The 23,803-nt window shown below is 41.1% G+C and overlaps 2 protein-coding genes across 2 annotated transcripts in view; both read right to left on the bottom strand.

Moving 5' to 3' along the window:
• Nucleotides 1-3,665: 3,665 nt before the first annotated feature.
• On the bottom strand, nucleotides 3,666-4,829 carry LOC143861287 (uncharacterized). The gene is made up of 3 exons (XM_077372227.1): nucleotides 4,564-4,829; nucleotides 4,126-4,419; nucleotides 3,666-3,903 (listed from the first exon to the last, which is right to left on the bottom strand). The coding sequence occupies exons 1-3, from the start codon at nucleotides 4,827-4,829 to the stop codon at nucleotides 3,666-3,668; spliced, it is 798 nt and encodes a 265-aa protein (XP_077228342.1).
• A 10,509-nt stretch (nucleotides 4,830-15,338) lies between these two features.
• Nucleotides 15,339-23,803, bottom strand: part of LOC143861288 (uncharacterized) — a 30,870-nt gene continuing 22,405 nt past the window's right edge. Inside the window, exons 3-4 of the mRNA XM_077372228.1 lie at nucleotides 15,502-15,553; nucleotides 15,339-15,440 (exon numbers count right to left, since the gene is read on the bottom strand). Of these exons, the coding sequence (XP_077228343.1) occupies nucleotides 15,339-15,440; nucleotides 15,502-15,553 (154 nt within the window). The remainder of the gene's footprint in view (nucleotides 15,441-15,501; nucleotides 15,554-23,803) is intronic.

A 23,803-nucleotide genomic window follows, 5' to 3' on the forward strand; every position in this document is an offset into this window, starting at 1 on the left:
TGGCTAATTATCGGGAGCTAAAACGGGTAAAGAATACTTGAGAAGACTCAAAACCGGATTATGAAATTACCAAAACGGGTAAAGAAGCATTTGAGAAAACTCAAACTATCAATACCGGAATACAAGACGGGTAGAGAACGTTTGAGGAGACTCAAACTATCAATACCGGAATACAAGACGGGTAGAGAATGTTTGAGGAGACTCAAACTATCAATACCGGAATAAGACGGGTAGAGAACGTTTGAGGAGACTCAAACTATCAATACCGGAATACAAGACGGGTAGAGAATGTTTGAGGAGACTCAAACTATCAATACCGGAATACAAGACAGGTAGAGAATGTTTGAGGAGACTCAAACTATCAATACCGGAATACAAGACGGGTAGAGAATGTTTGAGAAGACTCAAACTTTCAATACCGGATAGGATGATGATGCATCGAGTTTTTATCCTGGAATCGAGAGCCAGACCATTCAAAACGGGTAAAGAATATTTGAGAAGACTCAAACTTCTGATACCGGATTACAAAGCGGGTAGAGAACGTTTGAGAAGATTCAAACTTTCAATACCAGATTACAAAACGGGTAGAGAATGTTTGAGAAGACTCAAACTTTCAATACCGGATAGGATGATGATACATCGAGTTTTTATCCTGGAATCGAGAGCCAGATCATTCAAAACGGGTAAAGAATATTTGAGAAGACTCAAACTTTTGATACAGATAAGACAAGTAGAGAATGTTTGAGAAGACTCAAATTTTCAATACCGGATTGCAAAACGGGTAAAGAATATTTGAGAAGACTCAAACTTTCAATACCGGATGGGGTGATGATATCTCGAATTTTTTATTCAGGAAAAGGCGGTCAGATCGCTCCTAATATAACCTCCTAGAGGTCAGAGAGGAGGAAAAAAAGTTAAAACATAGCATAGCTAGAAATGATTAGGAAAACATGACCTTTACTAAGGCGAAACTCAAAGAAATTTGATGAAATCCTGGGGGCATTGGCCCTTTTAAATAAGTAAACCCAAAAATTATGCTTATATTCTGAAAAATTGTAAAACTAAATTCCAAATTCCAATGAGGATTGAATTTTTTTCTAAAAAACTGATCAAGGAGCTTAGCTCGAAAGGGGGTGTTCAAGCTTCTCTTATCTTTATTTGATAAGAATAGCCCATCTCAATCTTAGATTTTTGTTCGACGTCTTTTCTGACTTGGGAAACCAAGTCGTAAAAGATGCCCCTAGTATGATTTTACTTCCATAACAAGATTCATAAGAGAGCAAAACGCAAGGGTTCAACTAAAGGTTTCTATTTCAAAGAAATGTTTGAGGTTACCAAGCCTTTACGAATACAAGAAAATGGGTTCTGCTCAAAGCATTCTTCTTTCTGAACTTTGTGATAACATTCTGAATAAACATGAAAAGATGTCCCTTCTGAACCCTGCTCTGCTCGGCTCTGTCCGCAGGAGATGCAACTTCTTACTTTTAAAGCTTATCACCCCAGCCTCCAGAGAAGTAAAGGCTAAACTTGACCTTAAAGACCTGACTTTGACCTGACAATGAAAGATTTTGACATACGATAAACGAGACTTTGACAAATGACAGACGAAAGCTTTGACAAATGCACAACATAGACTCTAAAAGAGACTGAATATGTTTCTTAAATTGATAAATGTTTAAGGTGGTAACAGTCTACCGCTCTTAGAATCTTTTGCATACCGTATCTAAAAGTGTTTCATTCCTCTTTTCAGTATTTCGGTCATGGTTATTACCTCCTTTGGATTACTTAGTTTTAACCATTTTAACTTGAAGAAGTATCGAAACAAATTATGCTGGCGCTTACTCAGACTCTGAAGTAATGCCAAAAATGAAAGCACAATCGGCTTTCAAAAGCTTTGTCCTCTGTGAAATCACTGCCATACTGAATTGCCCCTTTTAGGGTTTCGATTCAGCGGACCGCACGCCTTAATTTTTGCCTCGACTGTCTGCCCTTGCAACTTTTCCATCCAGCAGGCTCAGCACCCTGATTTTTGCCAAAGCTGCCCTTTCGGGTTTTCAACTTAGCGGGTGAATGACCCTAACTTTTGCCTAGACCGCCCTTGCGGGTTTTCAGTCTAGCGGGTCCAAGACTCCATCATTTTTCTATTCTCCCTTTTTTTTTAAAAAAAAAATTTCTCTACAAACTTGGGCGAGTAACACCAGAAGGACTTTTAGGTAGGCTTGGGTTCAAACAGGTTAACATTTGGTAAGTTTTGAGCAATTAGACCGAATCTGGACCCTCCAGACTGCCTACGTATCCCCAAAGAAATTGGGAATCAGGTCCCGCGTAGTTCGAGGTTAATATCTTTTACGACGAAATTCATAAAAGATGCCCCTGGTTTAAGTTTGATAAAGAGGTTTTGCTTTTGGCTCAAAGGAATTTAGCAAAAAGGGTTTTCATTTTTGAAATCTGGGCTATTGGCTTAAAAAGCTCAAGTCGTCCAAAGATGGCCTTCCAGTGTTTTAGGCGTAGTATTTCTTTAACTAATCCAGGTTTGTAGGTTCTGTTAATTTTTCTCCATTTTCATCGAGGAGTCTTACGGCTTTTCCCGGCAGGACTCCATCGACAATATAGGGACCAGACCAATTTGGACGAAACTTCCCTCTCGGATCAAATACTGGTGCCCTATAGGACTTCAAGACAAGATCCCCTGGTTTCAAATCTCGGACACAAACCTTCTTATTGAACGCCCTTTCAATCTGCCTTTAATACCCTTGGATATGATACAGAGCTCGTAGCCTCTTCTCATCTATCATCTACAGTTCCTGATGTCTGGCCTTCGCCCATTCAGATTCTGGCAAGCTTGCCTCTATCATCACTCTTAGAGATGGGATTCTGAGTTCAACAGGCAAAACTGCTTCCATTCCATACACTAAAGAATACGGAGTGACACCTGTAGAAGATCTTATCGACGTCCTGTAAGCCCACAAAGCATAAGGAAGCTTGTTTGACCAGTCTTTGTAAGTTTCTGTCATCTTGCTGATGATTACCTTGATGTTCTTGTTTGCTGCTTCGACGGCCCCATTCGTCTGCGGCCTATAAGGAGACGACTTGTGATGCTTTATTTTAAACTCTTCACACAAGTGTGCTACTTCCTTCTTAAAGTGAGAACCATTATCCGAGATTAACTCATGAGGTACTCCATATCTGCAAATAATGTTTGTACGGATAAACTTCGCAACAGAGGTAGAAGTCAAAGAAGTATAAGAAGCAGCTTCAATCCACTTCGTAAAGTAGTCGATGGCAACCAAAATATACTCATGTCCGCTGGATGACTTCGGAAATACTTTTCCAATGATATCTATTCCCCACACTGAAAACGGCCACGACGAAGTGAGAGAATGCAACTCTGAGGGAGGTACATGAATAAGATTTGTGTAAACTTGACATTTATGGCACTTCTTTACAAAGGCGAAACAATCTGCTTCCATTGTAGGCCAAGAGAATCCAAGTCTAAGGATCTTTCTAGATAACATCTTCCTGTTCATATGAGGTCCACAAACACCTTCATGAGTCTGTTCAATAAGCTCAGCTGCTTTGTGTTCTTCAACACACAAAAGCTAGATTCCATCAAAGGATCTGCGATATAACTGACCACCACAAATAACAAAATTGGCAGCTAATTTCTAAAGGGTTCTTCGCTCTTTTCCAGAAGCCTCGGGTGGATGCCCTTCACCAGATATGAGATTCCTGATGTCTGTATACCAGGGCTTTCCATCTGGACACCTGGCTGCTATTTCGATAACGTTCACATGCGCTGGCTCCCATTGCAATCGCACTGTAAGCGGCTGGACCTCCATTGTTGCTAAAATGTCTAACATAGAAACCAGTGTAGCTAAAGCATCAGCAAAATGATTCTTTGTTCTGTACAAGTGAGTAAATGTAATACTCCTAAACTTCTTGACCAAAGATTCCAGATATGCATTATACGGGATCAATCTATCATCCCGAGTCTTCCATTTTCCATTAGTATGGCAAATGATCAAGATGGAATCTCCAAACACATCAATGTCTTGAATCTGCAAAGCTAAGGCTGCCTCCAGTCCGACAATACAAGCTTCATACTCTGCCATGTTGTTGGTTTACTCAAACTGCAACTTGATAGATATAGGAATATACTCCTTCTGAGGGGATACAAGTACTGCTCCTACTCCCTGACCCTGGTTATTGACTGCACCATCAAAATACATTGTCCATCTGGTATTTGGAGTATCTTCTTCAACATCCATAATCTCTTCATCAGGAAATTCAGCCTTCAGGAATGCGTTCTCTTCCACAGGGGAATCAGCTAAATGTTCTGCGATGACCCACCCTTTAACAGACTTCTGAGTGACATAAGTAATGTCGAACTCAGATAATAGTAACAGCCACCCTGCGGTTCTTCCAGTAAGAGCAGGCTTCTCAAACAAGTACTTCAACGGATCCATCCGTGAAAGCAGAAGTACCTTGCTTGATAATAAATAATGTCTAAGCCTCTGAGTTGCCCAAACTAATGCTAGACAGGTCTTCTCCAAGATTGTATACTTCACTTCGTATTCTAACATCTTCTTGCTGATGTAGTATACAGGCCTCTCCTTCTTAGACCCTGAATCTTGCTGAGCAAGCATACAACCCAACGTTGTATCCGTGATGGATAAATACAACAACAATGGCTGACCCAGGATGACAGGGGATAAAACAGGAGGTAAGGACAAACACTGCTTGATATCTTCAAAAGCCACCTGGCATTCTTCGGTCCATTTCTTCGATGAATTCTTCTTCAGAAGCTTGAAAATAGGTTCACATGTCATCGTCAGATGGGCTATAAACCGTCTCAGATACTGAACTTTTCCGAGAAAACCTCGGATCTGCTTTTCGGTCTTCGGCGGTTCCATCTCCTGAATCGCTTTGATTTTCTAAGGATCTACTTCAATTCCCCTTTCGCTCACCATGAATCCAAGTAGCTTTCCTGAAGTAACCCCGAATACACACTTGCTAGGGTTCAGACGAAGCTGATACTGTATGATTCTTTCAAAGAATTTTCTTAAAGCGACAGTATGCTCCGGTCGAGTCTTTCCTTTGACAATCATATCATCTACATAGACTTCGACTTCTTTGTGGATCATATCATGAAGAAGAGTAGTCGCAGCTCTCTGATAAGTAGCACCTGCATTCTTCAACCCAAAAGGCATTACTTTATAACAGTAAGTTCCCCACTGAGTAGTAAACGTTGTCTTGATCATATCTTCCGGCGCCATCTTAATCTGATTGTATCCCGAAAACCCATCCATAAAAGATAACAGAGCATGACCAGCTGTATTGTCCACCAGAAGATCAATGTTCGGAAGCGGGAAATCGTCCTTCGGACTCGCCTTGTTGAGCTCCCTGAAGTCCACACACATCCTTACCTTTCCGTCCCTTTTGGGCACCGGCACTATATTCGCTAGCCATTCTGGATATTCAACAACTTGAATGAATTTGACTTCCAATAGCTTTTTAACTTCATCATGAACTTTTAACTCCCATTCTGTTTTAAGTTTTCAGAGTTTTTGCTTCTTTGGCTTCGCGCCAGGGATTAGAGGCAATCGATGCTGGACAATGTCTTCGCTCAATCCCGGCATGTCATCATAAGACCAAGCAAAAACCTCCTTGAACTCCTTAAGTAAAGTGATTAATTTGTCACGCTCTTCGGGAGATAAAGTTTTGCCAATTCGTATTTCCCGAATTAAGGTTTCGTCACCAATATTTACGGTTTCAATTTCCTCGTCAAGCGGTCTTGCTCGGCGACTCTCCTCTTGTTGAATCATATGTTTGATTTCAAAGGGAGTTTCGTCGGCATCCTCATCAGAGGGGGAATCTTGATTATCATTATTAATATTATCAGTTTTAAGAGCAGATTCAGTACTTGAAATGGAAACAGAAACAGGAATGTATGTAAAAGAGTCTTTCATTTCATTCATAGAATTGGTTACATCAAGAATGGAATAGCCCACAGCAGGCATTGTATTGGACTCTAACGATGTATTCACAGACTCAACAGACAACTCAACATTGAACTCAACCAACTCTGGCATATATGCACTTGAAGAAATAAACTCATCATCTAAAGTATTCTTGGACTCGACCTTATTAGAAAGAGACTCGTCACCGACTCCGGAACCATATCCGACTTCTACGATACCTGCATCAAAAGAATCGTTAGAATAAACAAACTCAATATCAGACTGGGAAGTAGACGTATACCTAGAGACTACTGACTCTTTTGAGGAAACGGGACCATACTGAAAGACTACTCGAGGTAAAACCTGGGAGGTCTAGTTGGTCAAGGGTCCCTTGGCTGGGGTGACTAACTCTGCGGGGTTCAGAATGAATGCATCTCTGCCTATCACTGCCACCTCTGATGCTTCGGTCTCACTGCCAACCACTGCTGCCACTGGATATTCAATCTGAAACATGCCATTCAAACAGCCTGGCTCAAAAACATCGGCCCAATCAGTTTCCGATGCTACCTCAATAATCCGTGCACTCATTGGCTCTTCTGATAACTCTAGGTCTGTAGACACCCCATTTTGACCGGACCCAAGTTCGCTATGCTTGGGTGAAATCCCGTTCAATCATTTCCGTCGTGTTTCGCATTTTTCCGCTAAGTGTTGAGAAGGGTTATTCATGAGAATCCTAGCAAGAGAGAATTTGGACCCGTTTGGTGGGCCCGCATTGAACATTTATCTAAATTCGAATCAACCGGGGGGCCCACATTGTTTAGTTCCGAAAAATTGAAAAATACCCTAATTGGTGAATTTAGTGTGTTAAATCCATGTGAGAACCCCCTCTATCATTGATTTATATGTTTTAGGTCATTAATATCTTGATCTGACTTTACGGATCATCAATCGGGACAAAATAAGCTAGGGTCACTTCATAGCCCGGACCCTGATTCCATTCCGAGACCCGATTTCCGTAAATCGTTAGATCAATGGCAGATCTTGGCCTGGGTCTAACCATCCAAAACCACCTAACCTCTCCTCTCATCCTAACCATCCAAACCTCACCTAACCTCTCCTCTCATCCTAACCATCCAAACCTCACCTAACCTCACCTAACCTTACCTAACCTCACCTAACCTCCTATCTCATTCTCCTATAAATACCCTCTCATCCCACCATCAAAGGAAGAGAAGAAAGGGAAGAACCCCTCTCTTAGAAGAAAAAGCCCTCTCTCTCTCTCTCTCTCTCTCTCTCTCTCTCTCTCTCTCTCTCTCTCTCTCTCCCCCCATTCATAGTGAGGAGAGAAAAGAAAAAGATCAAGAGGAAGAAAGGCGGAGCGGATCGCACATAGGCGGGATTATTCGGATTTTTCGGCTTTTGGATTCGGCGAGGAACTCATCACAGGTAGGTACACTGTTTTCGGAATTTTTCAAAATTATTTGGTATATTTTCGGATTTTTGCATGATTTTTAACGAAGAAAACTAAAAGATATACTAAACAGATTCCAAAAATAATGAAATTTCGTGAGAAAATAATATGATAATGATACATTCTACCATGAATTTTTGAGAATTTTTGGATTTTGTTTGGTATATTATTTTACGCATTCTTTGAAAATTATCGGATTTTGGGAGAATTGTTACTGACGTCAAATCACAGATAAAATTCTCCAAATTTTTAAAGTAGTCTTAAAATCTATACTTCTTACTTCTGTAACATTTTCAAGTGATTTGGATCTTGTTTCATATGAGCTGTAGTGTTAATTCATAATCTGGTTTGAAATTTGAAAAATCCGAAAATGATAGTAAATAGTTTTCTAAATTCATGGAAATCTCACAGAATTCTATTTTCACTTATCTCTTACTACTTTAGAAATTTCATGAAATTTAGATTTCTATTTCTAGTAGTTTCCGTGTTATTTTGTAATCTGGTCAATTAGTTGTTACTTCGAAATTAAATATGAGTTTAATGTAAAAATCTGTAAAAATCTTCCAGGAAGCTACATTCTATCACATCTTGTTGCTACAGAAATGTCAAATAATTTCGAATTCATTTGTAACAGTTTCACTTGTAAAATCACTCATATGGTTAAAAATTGGTAAAATCCATTAAAAAATTGAAATTAATCGAAAATCAACTTAAAATCTCTAAAGCACCTTCATCTTTGTGTGTGTTTGGGAGACCCGCCCGGTCTCATTCTCTCGTTAGTCCTCTTTGTGCGCCGTTTGGTTTTGGAAGAACGCCCTACTCGGCTTGGCTCCATACCCCTACCCTTATGGGTATTGGGTTGCACATTTGTTGCACCCTAGGGCTAGGTAGCTGTCCGGCCTGGCTGGGTGTTTTACCTCTGCCAAATGTGCAAATTCGTGTTTCCTTTTCTTTTAGAGAGTCTTTTACTCATCTATCCTTTAATTGGTGTTATTGGAGTCTTTGACTCATGTTTCCATTTCTTTTAGAGAGTCTTTGACTCATCCGTTCTTTTGTTGTATTACTAGGAAGTCTTTGACTCATTGGTTCTTCTGTTGGCGTTATTTGGGAGTCTTTGACTCATTCCTCCTCTAAGTTGTAGTATTAGAGAGTCTCTGACTCATTTGTTCCCCTCTTTAGTGTTGTTAGTTTGGAGTTTCTCCTTTAGAGTTGTTGATTACTTCGCTTTGATTAGAGGCTAACTCAGTCTTATTAAAGCTTTGCTTACTTGGGATCTTGGATCGTCTTCTCTCTTCTTGGGAAGCTATCTTTCTTGTTGTGGTTCGTCTCTTTGAGGCGTTAGTTGCTTGTTTGGGGTTTCCCCTTTTTGCTTTAGGGCTTTGCCCTAGTTTATGGTTATGCTTGTTTGTTCTCTGTAAGAGTGAATTCATCTAAAGGTCCTGAGCATCGGAAAAGCTTTAAAATCCAAAAACATTGGAAATTTAAAACTCAAAAACATTTGAAAACTTTAAAAATATAAAAAACATTTGAAAATATAAAAAAACCTTAAAAAATCTAAAGTGTTGAGTGTTTCTTTTAGAAGCGTATTAGGCGAGTTCGATTTTCGAACTACTTTGGCTTGATCCTCTTCCACGAGGTACGTAGTGCAGCTTGGGATTTACATCCCAAGTCCAGCCAAACTTTTTTTGTAAATAAATGTTTTAAACCTTCTTCAAAAACCTTTAAAATCTTGTTTTCAAAAGATCTTCCTCTAGAGTTAGGAGTTTCTCCTAGATAGAGAGTTTTAGAGTTAGGGTTTTTCTTTTGATAGGTTGTTTGATTGTTTGTTTGTTGTGTGCTTGTTTTTAGAGTTAGGGGTCTGTCCTAGAGTTATAGGAGCGCCTCCGTCCGGTCAGTCGGCGATCCATATCGCCGAGTGATGACTAGAGTAGGATACGCTAGTTCACCTTTGGTTTTCTTTAGGAAATACAGCCTAGTTACACATAGGTTATAGGAATCACCTGCATTAGCTTAGGGCTAATCTACATTTAGTTAGGGCATATAGGGTGTCCTAAAATTCACAATTCACTGGAATTTAAATAATTATACAAGAAACTTTAATAACTAGTCCGGTCTTTTAGATCGAGTCTAGGATAGAGGTCTAGGTGTCTTAGGCATCATAGCTTAGAATAGGCGCGAAGAACTACGTTGCCTTGATTCTCGTGGAGGCGGGGATACGTAGGCTTCTTTGGATGAATACCAGACCATCTGAGGACTCGGGCTAATCACTTTTAAAACTGTTGAAACAATCAAATCACTTAGGATTTTCCATGAAATTAGAATTTTAGGAGAACTTTCACTTAGATTGAATCCAAACCAATTAAGAAATCAAGATACACATTTAGGATTCACATTGAAATTAGATCATAGGATGCATGTCACATAGATAGCACATTAACAGAGAGTTGAATGAGCCATTTAAAATGAATTTAAAAGAGTTAACTTTTGGAATTGAAGACCGATTATCGGGCAGGAATGGTGCATGTGGTGGATAAATCCCCATACCTTCCATTCTTATAACCAGGTAGCGAGTCTAGATTTCTGGTTAATTATGGGTCCTAGATCCCACATCTAGGTGGCGACTCTGTCAGTCTTTTGTGTGGAATTCGGATTGCCTTACTGATCCCAAGTTCACATAAAAGACGAATTAAAATCAATAATAAAAGGCACACGCCAATCGCGTGGGTACGAGAGACCAAGGGATAGTGCGCGGCGGCTCGCGCCCCACGCCCCTCTCGCGGGATCGGGTCCCACAGACTGGCGACTCTGCTGGTGTATCGAAATTCACAGTCTTCTCATTGATAGTGGTATCGAAATTCGAAACTCGAGAAAGATGGAGTGGCAAAACTTTATCTCCCGAGGAACGCAAAGAATTGATAAACCTGTTTAGAGGGGTTTGGGGTAGTCTTGCTTGATCCTATAAGGATAAACCAGGGGAATACCCTGTCGTTGAGCAAAGCAAGACTTCATCTGCTTTAGACATCCAGTTGAAGAGTAAATTTTTAAAGAGATAAGCATCAGACATCCTGTGGAGCTGATGAAATACTGAGTGAAGATTTTCGGACAAGGAGTTGTGGAATCTTGGGCATAAATCCAAGATCTTTGAGATGAGAGTGGAGCACAGTGGTTGAAGTTTTGCCTGACATGCCGTCGACTCCTCGAAAATTTTCAAAGTCATTGAACCTCAGCATTCAAGAGCTTGTACATCAAATACATCAGGAGGCCATCCTTGGGCGTTTGAACTTTTATAGACAAAATCCTAACGTTTTAAAATCCTTTTGAGAACCCTTTGGGCCAACAATTTAAAGCCAATGTTTCTTTTCAAACACATTATAAATCCGGGGCATTATGCACCCGAACTACGTCGGACCTGATCCCCATTTCTTCAGGGGTACGTAGGCAACTTGATTAATTCAGGTTCGGTCAAACCTTGGGATAAAATCCCTTTTCAAAATTTTGAAGCTAAATGCTAAACCATTCTTTGAAAAATCCTTAAGCGAACTACGCGGACCTGATCCTCCATTTTTGGGGTACGTAGGTAGTCTGGCTAGACCAGATTCGGTCCAAATCCTTAGAACCTTAGGTATTCAACCCTTTTGAACCCAAGCCCACCTAGAAAGTCCTTCTGGTGAAACAAGCAAATGTTCGAGGCGAATGAAAAGAAAAACAGAAAAAAGAATGAGAATCTGAAGACCCACTAGGTTGAAAACCCGAAAGGGCGGCCTAGATAAAGTCATTTGCTCGCTAAGTCAATAACCAAAGAGATTGGCTTATGTAAAGTAAGGGTAGCGGTTTGCTGGATTGAAAACTTGAAGAGACAATCTAGTCAGAGGCAAATACTTCCCATGAAAAGTTGAGTTGAATAGAAGCAGAAGGAGTTCCTCAGTTACGTAGAATTCCCAAGTTTGAGTACAAGCAAAAATTGAGATAAGTAGTCTTTTAGACTGAAAGCTTGGAAAGCAAAAGTTGAGATAAGTGGTCTTTTAGACTGAAAACTTGGAAGACATTAATTTTGACTTCTTCCGAAAAGACAAATCAAGGAGACCGAGAAGCAACCTCTATAGGGCAGGATCCTGGAATCCGAATAGTGTCAGCAAGGCTTACTTTGACACCTTTTTAAACTAGGGGCATTAAAACCGAGCAATCCGAAGGGGTATAACCATGACGGATGTCCTGATGGAGGAAACTAGAGCCTTTTGGCATGGTTTTTGAGACTACTCTAAGAGTGGCTGACCTTACCATTTAAAAAATGACACATTTTATCTAAGGGTGAATCAAAAGTTAGTCAAGTCCCTTGAGTAATTTGAGTCTTCTTTGATTGAGTCATTGGAAGTCTTGGTCTTATTTTTATCATTTTTTTCTCTCTCAATGTCCGAAGTGTTTGGCACTGGAAGAGCGAGAGTATACCTTTTTAAATGTGAAGAAAATTCAGAGTAGATCCTGGTTTAGAAATCAAGGAAAGGGCAAGAGACATTTTGTTCAAACTTGCCAAAGACATCAAAGCCTCAAGTAATGAGCAATGGAAGAAAAAAATTCTCAGACTCATCCATTTGTGGATATCCATTTACCCATATACCAGAGAAAGAACCCATGCAAACTTGAATTTTCTTACCTATCCTGATTTTGTTCTCCTATGGATTCTGTCATGGAAGTAATCATACTAGGGGCATCTTTTATGACTTGCGTCATAAAAGATATCAAATACAAGATAATTGAGATAAATATTTTCAGCAAATAGAGGCAAGAGAAGCTTGAACACTCTCTTGAATCAAATTCCTCAATTGAACTCATTCTTTCAAAGAGTCAATGTTTCAGAAAATCTAGTCCCCAGCAGAGTTGCCAGTCTGTGGGACCCGATCCCGCGAGATAGTGCGTGGCGGCTCGCGCCCCACGCCCCTCTCGCGAGATCGGGTCCCATAAGGTCAAAGAAAATTTCGAAGCTTGGAAACCTCTGCCCTGTCACATCATCGGTCCACGGTTCAGCAAACCTGCAAAACGAAAAATCTACCCCCTCTTTTTTGAAAATGCCGTTTCTGATCAGACTGATTGGCCCCATAGGCAATTCTAAACCCCGACGGCGACACTCGGCCCATTTCAGCATGTATCTCTTCATTTCCCTGACCTCCTGCTCGGTCGGCTCATATCCTAGGCCGAAAAGACCATTGAAAGTTCTAAACTCAGGCCACTCAGTAGGGCCTTGGTGATACTTGCCCAGCCCTGCGCCTGGAATATAGCCTTGTTTGCGAATTGTTCTGACTACATTTGAGTCGGTACTAGTCAAGAAGAAAACTTCTTCGCCCATGGCCTCTTCCATGGATATGACCGACACCTCCAGTGAAAAACCTGTAAACTGACATCGGCTTCCTTCCTAACTACAAGCTCTTGTGAAATCTGCCCAATCTCTAAGTTCGGGTCACCCTTTACAGTCACTACCCTATTGTTATGAATAAACTTCAATTTCTGATGAAGGGTAGAGGGGATAACTCCGACCTTATGCAGCCAAGTCGACCCAATAACAGTAAGAAAGAAGCTTTAATGTCCAATACTTGAAATTCTATGTCAAAGTCTTCTCCCCCAATCTGGATTTCAGTGGCCAGGGTTCCGATGACATCTCGCCGGGTGCCTTCATACGCTAATATACCCTGCTCTGAAGGAATGAAATCCTCGGGCCCAAAGCCCAAAGTTGCAGCAGTACTTAGAGGACAAATATTCAGAGCGGACCCATTGTCGACTAGCACTTCGGGTACCCTCTTCTTGTTGCAGATTACAGTAATTTTGAGTGAACGGGCGTGATCTCTTCCTTCAGGAGGTAAATCATCATCTGTGAAAGATACTGCCTTGGAGGTCCTAGTTACAGCGACTAGGCTTACTAACTCATCGGGAGTGATCTCAGTTGGCACCTGAGCAGCATTCAACTCCTTGAGTACGACCTCCTGTGCTTAGATGAAGACATAAGTAGGCCCCAAATGGAAACATTTGCTTGGGTCTTCTTCAGCTGCCTCAACAAATTATCTTCTTCCTCATCTGCACTCGGCCTATTCTGCCCCTGATTCTCGGCTGCTCTCACTGCTTCTGCGGGGTTTTCTGCTCTCAATTCCGCGGGCTTGAACACACGGCCACCCCTAGTAACATGACGAAGCTCGTCACACCAATCTTCTAAAAGAAGCAAATCATCTGCATCCATTCTCAGAACATACGGAGTTTCAATTACCTCCTCTTCTTCAAAATCACCCATCCTTAGAACATAAGGCGTTTCCTTTTCTGCCTCAACATCCTCACATCGAAGGACATATGGAGAGGACGCCTCTGTCAAGCTGGTATTCCCCCTCCAGAGGGCATTAAACCTTTCTCTTTCCATCTCTTCGATCTCTTCAGGGTCAAACCTTAGGATATAAGGTTCGTCAGAAGTGATTACACAAATGAGGGCGGCTGGATCAAGAACTGGCTCCTCGATAAAAAATGGCGTTCGTCACAGGAGGAGGGATAGCACGATGATTAGGAAGGGGATTCTGAGTTACATTGGGCCTTTCCACCTCAAGCTTTCTATTCTCTAACATAGTCTGGAGCGCATGCTTTAAGGCCAGACATCTTTCGGTGAGATGACCCGAATTTCTGTGGTATTCACAATACTGGTCTAATCTCCAATATGGGGGCAACGGGTTGGGTATTGGCCTAATGTCAGGTAGTCTGATTTTCTTATCCCTTATCAACTTTTTCAGAATCATAGGTAAAGGGTATGGGAGTGGATCAAAGTGCCTCTGAGGTTTCTGCTCTACTGGTGCTGGTGCTGGCTTTGCCACCTCTGTTACAGTCCTGGCTGTTGGGCGAACATAGTTTACGTGGTCAACTTCTTTCTGTATGACCACGGGTCTCTTTCCTTCCCTGATGTCTGATGGGAGCCTGGCCTGCCCTCAGGCCTTTAGCTATTGCATCCTCAGTCCTCGTCCCAGTCTTAATCAGATGGTCAAAATCGGTGTAATGCTGAGGGGACATGAAATGGAAATACTGCGGCGACAAACCCTTAATCACCAACTTGATCTAATCTTCTTCTGATAGCCTCTCACTTAGTTGGGCAGACTTTCGACGCCAACGGCGGATAAAAAATGTAAAGGTCTCCAGCGGACCTTGCTTTAACTGCTTGATGTAAAGGTCTCCACTATTCCTTCCTCCATTGAAAACTGCTCTACAAATTTGTTGGAGATGCTTTGCAAGGTCTTCACCTCTTTGGGCTTTCGACGCAGAAACCACTTCTTCGCCACCCCAGTAAGAGACATTTGAAAGACCCTGGCCATTTGCTCAGGAGCTAGCCCATACTGCTGTGACATCTCAATAAACCAAACCACCTCATATGATTCCGGGGACACCCAATCCCATCATATTTGTCATAATCGGGGGTTTTTTAGGGGGCAAGGTGACTCCAGGAGACATTATCAGCTCGGATATATCGAACTGCTTTGGGCCTTGATGCTTAAAGCCTTCCATTTCTTTTGTCAGCTTCTCCAATTGATCAGCTACCTGCTTTTCCTTATTATACCGGGCCATATCTGGAATGCAATATTCTTCAGCGTACTGCTCTTCTTCTAGGTCGACGTCCACTGGTGAAATGAAAGGACGGTTCAAGTTTGCAGGGCTCAGATTTGCAGGTATAACGGGAGGGGGCTGAACCACAGGTGCTCTAGAAGTAGAGACCTTTTCATTAGATTGGGCTTTCATTTGGGCCATCTCTTCTTTCATAAAATCCATATCCCGGGTAAGATTCACCATCATCTCTTGAATTTTAGCTAGCGCATCATTGGGTTCAGCCATTTGGACATATTCTAGGGATTCAGATGATTCAGAGAAAGAAGGTGCAGATTGCTCAGGTAGAGTTAGCGGTTCAAATTGACGAATGAGTCTAGATGTCGTTGACTGTCTAGACCACGCCGGTTGACTGACACTTGAGGGAGCGATGTTTGCTTGATTTTAGAATCCTGAATTGGAAATTAACATACTAAATTAAAACGATAACTATTGAGATAAAGTATTCCGTACCAAATCAGATAAGAGAAAGTCATAAATACTATTCCATTGATCAATAGTCAAACTGTAGTTACAATCAAAACATTAATCATTGTTAACAATTGGATGAAAGTAACTATTTACAATGAAATTTGAAGAAATTAAAATGACGATTTCATAAAAAAGAATCTTCAAAGCTCTTCAATCCGAGCTCTCTTGACCGCGAGCTTTCCTGGTAATTCCCCACGCCGAACTTTAGATGTTAAAGAAAACCTTATCCCCAGCAGAGTCGCCAGCCTGTGGACCCCGATCCGAGGACGGTGAGGGAACGGGTCCCTACATCCTCCAGATCTCCACAACGTGAAGGAGAGCTCTACCAGGGAACTCCCGAAACTGTTGCCACCCTCACAGCATAGCATGAGTGGCGATATAAAAAGAAAGAGATACATCCTGATCCGGAGCCAGGGCTCGAAACCAAGATATATCTGAAAATAACACAGAGTCGCCATCCATGGACACGCCATGGAACAAAAAATAAATGCTCTGCTTGCAACAGATAACCAGAGATACAGAAGGTCCGTGCCTGATGACGAATGGAGAAGGTCCGAAGAGCACTCCCGATTCGCCCGAGTGCGAACACTTGGTCTCTTATGCCATTTATTTATTAACTTCGAAGAGTTTTAGGCGAAAATCATGTGAAATGGGAACACGCATCTTCGAGAAAACGTCTATCTGATCATGCATGTCTCGGAGATAAAAATAAGCACACAAAAGAACCGAAATAAATGTCTCCTAATGACAACTATGTTATGAGTGATATGCCTAACAGGTGTCTAAGTTCTGGTGGACGAACACATGCATGCTACAACTACAGGTATAAGGTCTGCACAAGAAAGTAAAAAAATACAACAAAATATACAGCATAACAACACAACGAATCTTCAGACTCTAAACGATTTAGCCCGAGTCTTTGGATGGTCTGATGTTCATCCAAAGAAGCCTACGTATCCCCACCTCCACGAGAGTCAAGGCAACGTAGTTCTTCGCACATATTCTAATCTATGATGCCTAAGACACCTAGACCTCTATCCTAGACTCGACCTAAAAGACCGGACTAATTTTTAAAGCTTCTTGTGCGATTATTTAAATTCTAGTGGATTGTGGATTTTAGGACACCCTATATGTCCTAACTAAATGCAGGTTAGCCCTAAGCTAATGCAGATGGTTCCTACAACCTATGTGTAACTAGGCTGCGTTTCCTAAGAAAAACAAAGGGTTAACTAACGCATCCTCTTCTAGTCATCAATTGGCGATGTGGATCGCCGACTGACCGAACGGAGGCGCTCCTAACTAGGACAAACTCCTAACTCTAACATAAACACACATCAAGCACACAACAAATCAAGGACAAATCTAAGACAAAACCCTAACTCTAAAACTCTCTATCTAAGACAAAGTCCTAACTCTAGAGGAAGATTTTTTTGAAAAATAATGTTTTGGGAGATTTTTGGTATTTTTTTTAAAAAAATGATTAAATGATTTATTTACAAAGTTTGGCTGGACCTGAGATAAGAATCTCAAGCTGCACTACGTACCTCGTGGAAGAGGATCAAGCCAACGTAGTTCGAATACGAACTCTTCTAACTACGCACAAAATGCTTTAAATTTTCAAATGCTGTTAATGCTTTTGGAGTTTAAAAAAAGAGTTAACACCCTTTCAGCTAAAAGGGATCCGATAGAAGAGCCTCTATACCCACCATATCACGATAGGGAATTAAAGAGGGAAACGGGATCCCTAAAGCTTAAGGGAAAAGAAATCAAACGAGGGAACTCAAATTCCGATATGAGAAAACAATCTCAAAGAGATGGCCAAAAGCCGACGAGACTTAGCCAGTCTCCAAAGGAGAGGATATCTAACTTATGGAGTAAAACCCCTAAACAAATGACAGATGAAAAGCTTCTAACCCTAAGGACAGACTTCTAACCAATGACACTAAAAAGGGTACCGACAAGATGAATGGTGTCTAACAAATCTATAAGAGGGGACGAATAAGCCAGAGACCGCTAATAACGGTACCAAGAATGGGATAAAATTGAGTCAAAGACTCACTAGAAGAAAGGGGTTTTCTCTAATATGAGGCTAGGTAAGCCTCTTAAAGGAAAAACTCTCTAAATGAGGCAAAGCTTGTCTCCAAACAGGAGCTCTGAATGAGGCTTGTCTCCCAAAGAGAACTGCCTCACGAGACAAGGTATCTCTCCTGATGAGGGCTCTATATGGCTCTTTCACTGCCCTAAATAAAGGGCTACTAAGGTTTAAAGGCTAACATGCCTAAAAGGCTGGGGTAGCCTATCAAATGAAGAGGGAAAAGCTATTAGAACTGAGCAAGTCCCCTAAAGATGGGCTTGGGCTATCGCCTTCATCGCCCTAGCAATGAATAAAGAGTAATGTCAACGAAACCAAAGAATAAGCATTATAACATTTTTGTCAACATAAAACAGATAATCTTCTATATTATTGGTGCTCCATGATAAAAGAATATCTCAAACACGAAATGGTCATAAAACTGATGATACAATAACTCTAATTTCACAGCAAGATGATTCCAACAGTACCTATGTATACGAATCAAGCATACAATTAATACTGAAAGGAAACTAACCACTAATCTTTCATAACTAAAAGGCATTCAGCAAAACTTATTAACAGCTTTAGCACTTTTATTCCCTTGTTGTATGTCATATCTAGCTGCTGGTAATAAGGTCCAGCTACTGAATTAAAGACACCATTCATTCTCATTCCAACTTACAACAAACACAAGGCAAGCCTTATAAAAATAATTTCAAATTCAATATGCAATGTATGCCTGTCAAACAAGATTGAGAAGTGAAATGTACAATGAAATGAAAACAGACTCAACTTTGTGCAGTCCAAACGAGACAATTGCATAATAAAATGAATGATGGTTGGAGTAGATAAAGCCTTATAAGGACAACCACTACGTGCTTCTAAACAAATACAAATCATAGATGCAAAGAGTAGAAAATTGTAGAATAGCACCTACAAATTATAACTATAGGGTATAAAAATCTACAGGACAGCAGCTATAGGCTTTCAACCAAACACACATTATAGCTATAAAATAACAGGGTCAGCACCCCCAAGAAAACATTTTCCTTCTCATTTCAAGTATCCAACTCTTCAAATCATATATCTTCATGAATTCTGAAAATAATTATGTCCCTAAACTCATTTCTATAAACAACAAGCTAAAAGAGGAGTGCTACCCATTTCTATTTATCAACAGATAAAAATTTCATATGATGACATTATTAAATCATGGCAGTGAGCCCTGCATGAAGCTATGTCCACAAGACAAACAAGTTGAACAACTATAGGTTATAGCCAATCCAATAAGAAGCGGGAATCTCTCTTCAATATCCCCAATCAAGGAAACGAAATTACACTAAAATTAAACCCAAAAATGCACGGATCCATGCAACGCTAATCATTTCTGAACATAGCATTCTCAGACATAACAATTGCTAAAGTATGATTCGAAAATCAACACCATCAGAGGACCAAAATCACAGGCATATCACTCAACAAATCAGCTATCATGCAATCATAGATGTAATTTTAAGAAGATTTATCAATCAGATCTAGCAATTTTTGCAAGGAAATGACCAATCTAACTGTAACGATATCAAGCTTGAATAAACCTAAGAATGTTCTAAAGACAAAAGAAAACAATGGGATCAAATAATTCCTACTCCCGCACCCTCGACATGGGGTAAAGAAACGAGATCAAATAAAGCACACGATAAAACCCTCGACATGGGGTCTCCTCTGAAATCAGATGGTACTCATACCCTTGACATGGGGTAGAGCGATCATCTGATTCCCTACATCCATTGAGCACACATAACTTTCCAATCCATCTCCAACACAATTTCCACCATATTACGTCCAAATTTATGAACTAATACCCTACTTTCGACAGAGCAAAGTCAGCCATCACAAGCATTTTAGCAATACAAGCAGGGTTAGAAATGTTACCTGAATGACAGAGATGACCAAGAGAAAAGATGCTTGAAGAGTGAATTTAGTGCCAAGGAGCCCACCGGCGAATGAAATCTTCGGGATTTAAGTCCCAATTGCTCAGATTGAGATTTGGAAGGGATGAATCTGAAGGTATTCTAGGTCTAAGGCTTAGAAATGGGTTTGGAGGTTAACGTAGAAAGAGAGTGAAGATGATTGAATTGGAAAAAATGGAGGTGGAGGCTAAGAGTAGAAGATGGGATGAGGGTAAAATCGAAGTGGGTTTGGAAGGTGAAAATGGTGGAGATGGACGGAGCTGATCGGAGGTGGTGTTGAAGATGAACTCAAATTCCCTCTCCTCCTCCCTCTGCTGCCTCTCTCTTCTCTCCCTTTTCTCTGCAAATTTTTTTTTTATGTTTTCTAACCAAAATGGGGGAAAGCCCCTTCTCTCTGCAACTTTAAATGGGAGAAACAAATGGGTTTTGGGTAAGGGTTTGAAGTGAGCAGAAATGGGTTTGGGAATTTTTTCTAAAGGAGGTTTGAAGAGATTGTGGATGCCGGATTCCGGCGAGAATCCGACCAGAGAAGGTAACCGGAGTAGGGTTTGGGTCTTGCTAGGTGTGGGTGAGATGGGTGATGGGGTAGGAGATGACCGGTGGCAAGGGAGAGGCCAAGGAAGATGATTGGTTGGAGGAGACGATGGTCGCGGCTCCTTTTTATCCCTCTCTGCAAATGGGTAAAATAAAAATAAAAATGAGATGGGTTTGGGAGGACATGGCCGGAAGATGGAGGTGAAATGGGGAAGATGGAAGGTGGTAGCTACAAAAATGGGTTTATGGCAATGAGAGAGAGAAGCGGCTGAAGGTGATGGTGGAGTGGTCGGAGAAGACGATGACCGGCCGGAGAAATGGCCGAAGATGGTTGATGGGTGGCTTACTCTTCTTCTCCCCTCTTCTCTGTTTTCTCAATCTCTCTCTCTCTCTCTCTCTCTCTCTCTCTCTCTCTCTCTCTCTATATATATATATATATATATATATATATATATATATGTGTGTGTGTGTGTGTGTGTGTGTGTGTGTGTGTGTGCTCCTCCCTTGGCTCCCTCTGCAAATGAAAGGAGTTGGATGGTGGGGGGGATTTCCGATGGGGTTACCGGAGATGATGGTGAGATAGGGGCTTAGTAATGGAGGAGTTGGGGTTTTGATGTGGTGATGGTGGCGACTGAGGTGGGGTCTAATTTAATGGAAGTGGTGGCCGTAGAGAATGGGTTTTGAGATGGGTTTGCAGAGATAGGATAGGGAAGAAGAAGATGGTTGTGTTGGTGGTTGTGGATTTGGTAGGCCGGATTCCGGTGGGGTTTGCCGGATTTAATGGTGGAAGAAGGGTGGTGGGAGCTTGTGGTTGGGTGAAGAAGAGGATGAGGAAAATGAAGTGGGTTTAGTCGAGTGGTGGCTGTGATGGTGATGGTATCGGCTGAGATGGGTTTGAGGTGGGTCGGATTTAATTGAGGTGGGTTTGAAGGTCTAGATGGAGGTGGAAGAAGGGTGACGATGGTGGCTTCGATCGGTGGATGGTGGTGGTGGAGAGGTGGCTCAAGCAGAGGAAAGAAGAAAATGGTGGATTTGAGAAGAAAGTTTGCAGTAATAAAAATCAAGGGAAGAAATAATGGTGGCTGATGGAAGGGGTTGTAAAAAAAATCCAAAATGGAAGTGGGTTTTGGAGGTGAGGATGGAGGTAGAAGAAGGTGGTGGTGGTGGAGGAAAAAAAATGGAGGTGGAGAAGATCGGTTTGGATATTAGGGAGCTCTCTCTTCTTTCTCTCTCTCTCTGTGGTCTCTGGTAAATAAAAATCTCCCCTTCAAAACCCTAGCTCGATCGGCTTTTGTAATGCAAGGGAAGTGATAAATTCGACCCCCCATTTTTTCCAGGACAGCCCCCTTTAGTGTTCCTTTTTTGCAACTTTATTCTGCAAAGGGGTGGCCCAAGAAGAAAAAGAGAAATAATATATTTGTACCCCCAAATCTTCCAGGACATCCCCCTTGGCAAATTTAGGACAACCATTATTCTATAAGAGGCGGCCCAAGTAGAAAACAGGGGAAAAAATTTGCAAAAAAAAATATCTTCTCTCCCTTTGTCCTAACTCTAATGCGACCTGACTCGGACCAAGATGGCCGTCCATCCCAGCTGCTCTACGTATCCCGACCTCGGGAAGAATCGGAGTCAACGTAGTTCGATACCCTATTCTAAACTAATATGCCTAACCATCTAGAACTGCTATTCTAGACTCGATTCCACTAGACTCGACTGATTTTTAAAGTTTTTTGTATAATTGCTTAAATTCATGTGAATTGTGATTTTTGGGACTCTCTATATGCCCTAACTAATGCAAGTTGGTTATCCTTAAGCTAATGCAGGTGGGCCCTACATCCTATGTGTATCTAGGCTGTGCATCCTAAAGAAAATCATGGGCTGACTATATGCTTCCTAGTCTAGCCATCAGTTCGACTAAGTGTCTAACCGATCGACTCGAGGCCTCCTAACTCTAGGGACACTCACACGACAGGACACACCATATCAATACAAATCAGGACAGACTCCTAACTCTAAAACACCCTAAATAGCTAGGACAGACTCCTAACTCTAGGGGAATATCTTTTTGAAAAGGTTTTGAAGAATTTTTGTATTTTTTGAAGTTTTGAAATGATTAATTTGAAAGCTTTGGCTGGACCTGGGATGTGGATCCCAAGCTGCACTACGTACCCTATGGAAAGGGATCAAGCCAACGTAGTTCGGAAATGATTTCCTAACTACTCTTAAAAAGACTCAAATTTTTGAGGATTTTTGGTTTTTAGATGTTTTTTTGAATTTTCAAGTGTTTTTGAAATTTTTGAATGTTTTTGAGTTTTTGACACAATAGGACAAATCCCTATCATCATAAGGGTAGGACAAACTCCTGAATATCCCGCAAAGGTTGGACAGCATCCTATGCTTTGCGGGGGGAAAAGAAAGAAACACGACTCTGCAAGGGTTGGACAGCATCCTATACCTTGCAAGAGCGGATAGAAGAACATGATCTGATGAAAGGTTGGATAAAATCCTAACCCCTATGATGATAGAATTTGATTCCTGAACAAGAGGACTGACTCTCTAGACTAAGGACGGATTCCTATGCTAGTTGACTATCAAACTAAGATAAAGCTCACAAGTAATAAGGAAAAAGAGACCTTGTGCATATTTGGTAAAGGTAAAACACCCAGCCGAGCCGGACAGCTACCTAGCCCTAGGGTGCAACAAATGTGCAACCCAATACCCATAAGGGTAGGGGTATGTTGCCAAGCCGAGTAAGGTGTTCTTCCAAAACTAAACGACGCACAAAGAGGAGGTTTAGCAAGAGAATGGAGACTGGGTAAGTCTCTTAGACACAGAGGTAGGATAGAGAAAAATGCTAGCAAGACTGGGCAAGTCTCCTAAGCATAAGGATGGGCTCCAAGTAACATTATCATTGCCTAAACAATGATAAGAAAATGAGATAACTGACAGACCAAGTTGGTCTTCGACTAGAAGAAGGTTTAAGACCTGTGAGACTAGAGGTAGTCTCCTAGGGGTTGACTCAGGTTGATTCATTAATGAGACAATGCCTGACTCCAAAGATTTGGATCTAAAAGACTAGGCAAGTCTTTTGAGAAAATGGAATGCTATTTGGACTGTGCAAGTCCCCCTAGAGATGGGCTTGAAATGACAAAGGAAAGAAACCTGAAAGACTTAAACAGTCTCATAAAATGAAGAAAAGATTAGAAGGGAAAACATTACTAGGACTATGCAAGTCCTCTAAAATAATGGGCTCGGGATGACTCCTTCATAGCTCTTGCAATGAGAGGGGATTCTAGTATCTAAAGAAAGTTAACAGAAATCTATAAGACTGTGTTAGTCTATCAAAGAGAGAAGAAAAGACTACCAGATAATCGCAAATTCCATTCTATTCTTATAAAAATAAATCAAGTGCTAAGCAAAGAAGAATTTTCAAAAAAAATCTATAGCAATCATAAAATGATAAACAACATTAATTAGTCCAGACCAGCCGCTGGATAGCCTAATAAAGTAAAAGAAAACAATATCAAACACTTCTATGCCCAACCACAAACACCACCCCAATATGGGGATGAAATCAGATGATGCTAAAGTAATCATCTGATATCATATACACATGATAATATTTCTATATCCCGCCTTGAAATCAGACAGTACTCATGTCGATAATATCGAATAGAGTAGTCATCTGATCTCTTTCTTCCTATTA

This window comes from Tasmannia lanceolata, unplaced genomic scaffold (assembly GCF_043159265.1).
Source record: "Tasmannia lanceolata isolate RefF3 unplaced genomic scaffold, GAP_Taslan_0.1 ptg000037l, whole genome shotgun sequence".
NCBI lineage: Eukaryota > Viridiplantae > Streptophyta > Magnoliopsida > Canellales > Winteraceae > Tasmannia > Tasmannia lanceolata.

Excerpts from the sequence above, each read along its gene's own strand:
- LOC143861287 (XM_077372227.1), bottom strand. The coding sequence starts at position 4,829 with ATGACATGTGAACCTATTTTCAAGCTTCTGAAGAAGAATTCATCGAAG. Across the intron at positions 4,420-4,563 it reads ATGTTAGAATACGAAGTGAA|AACCGCAGGGTGGCTGTTAC; the intron begins GTATACAATCTT and ends TCTTACTGGAAG. Across the intron at positions 3,904-4,125 it reads TCTATCAAGTTGCAGTTTGA|AACAAAGAATCATTTTGCTG; the intron begins GTAAACCAACAA and ends TCACTTGTACAG.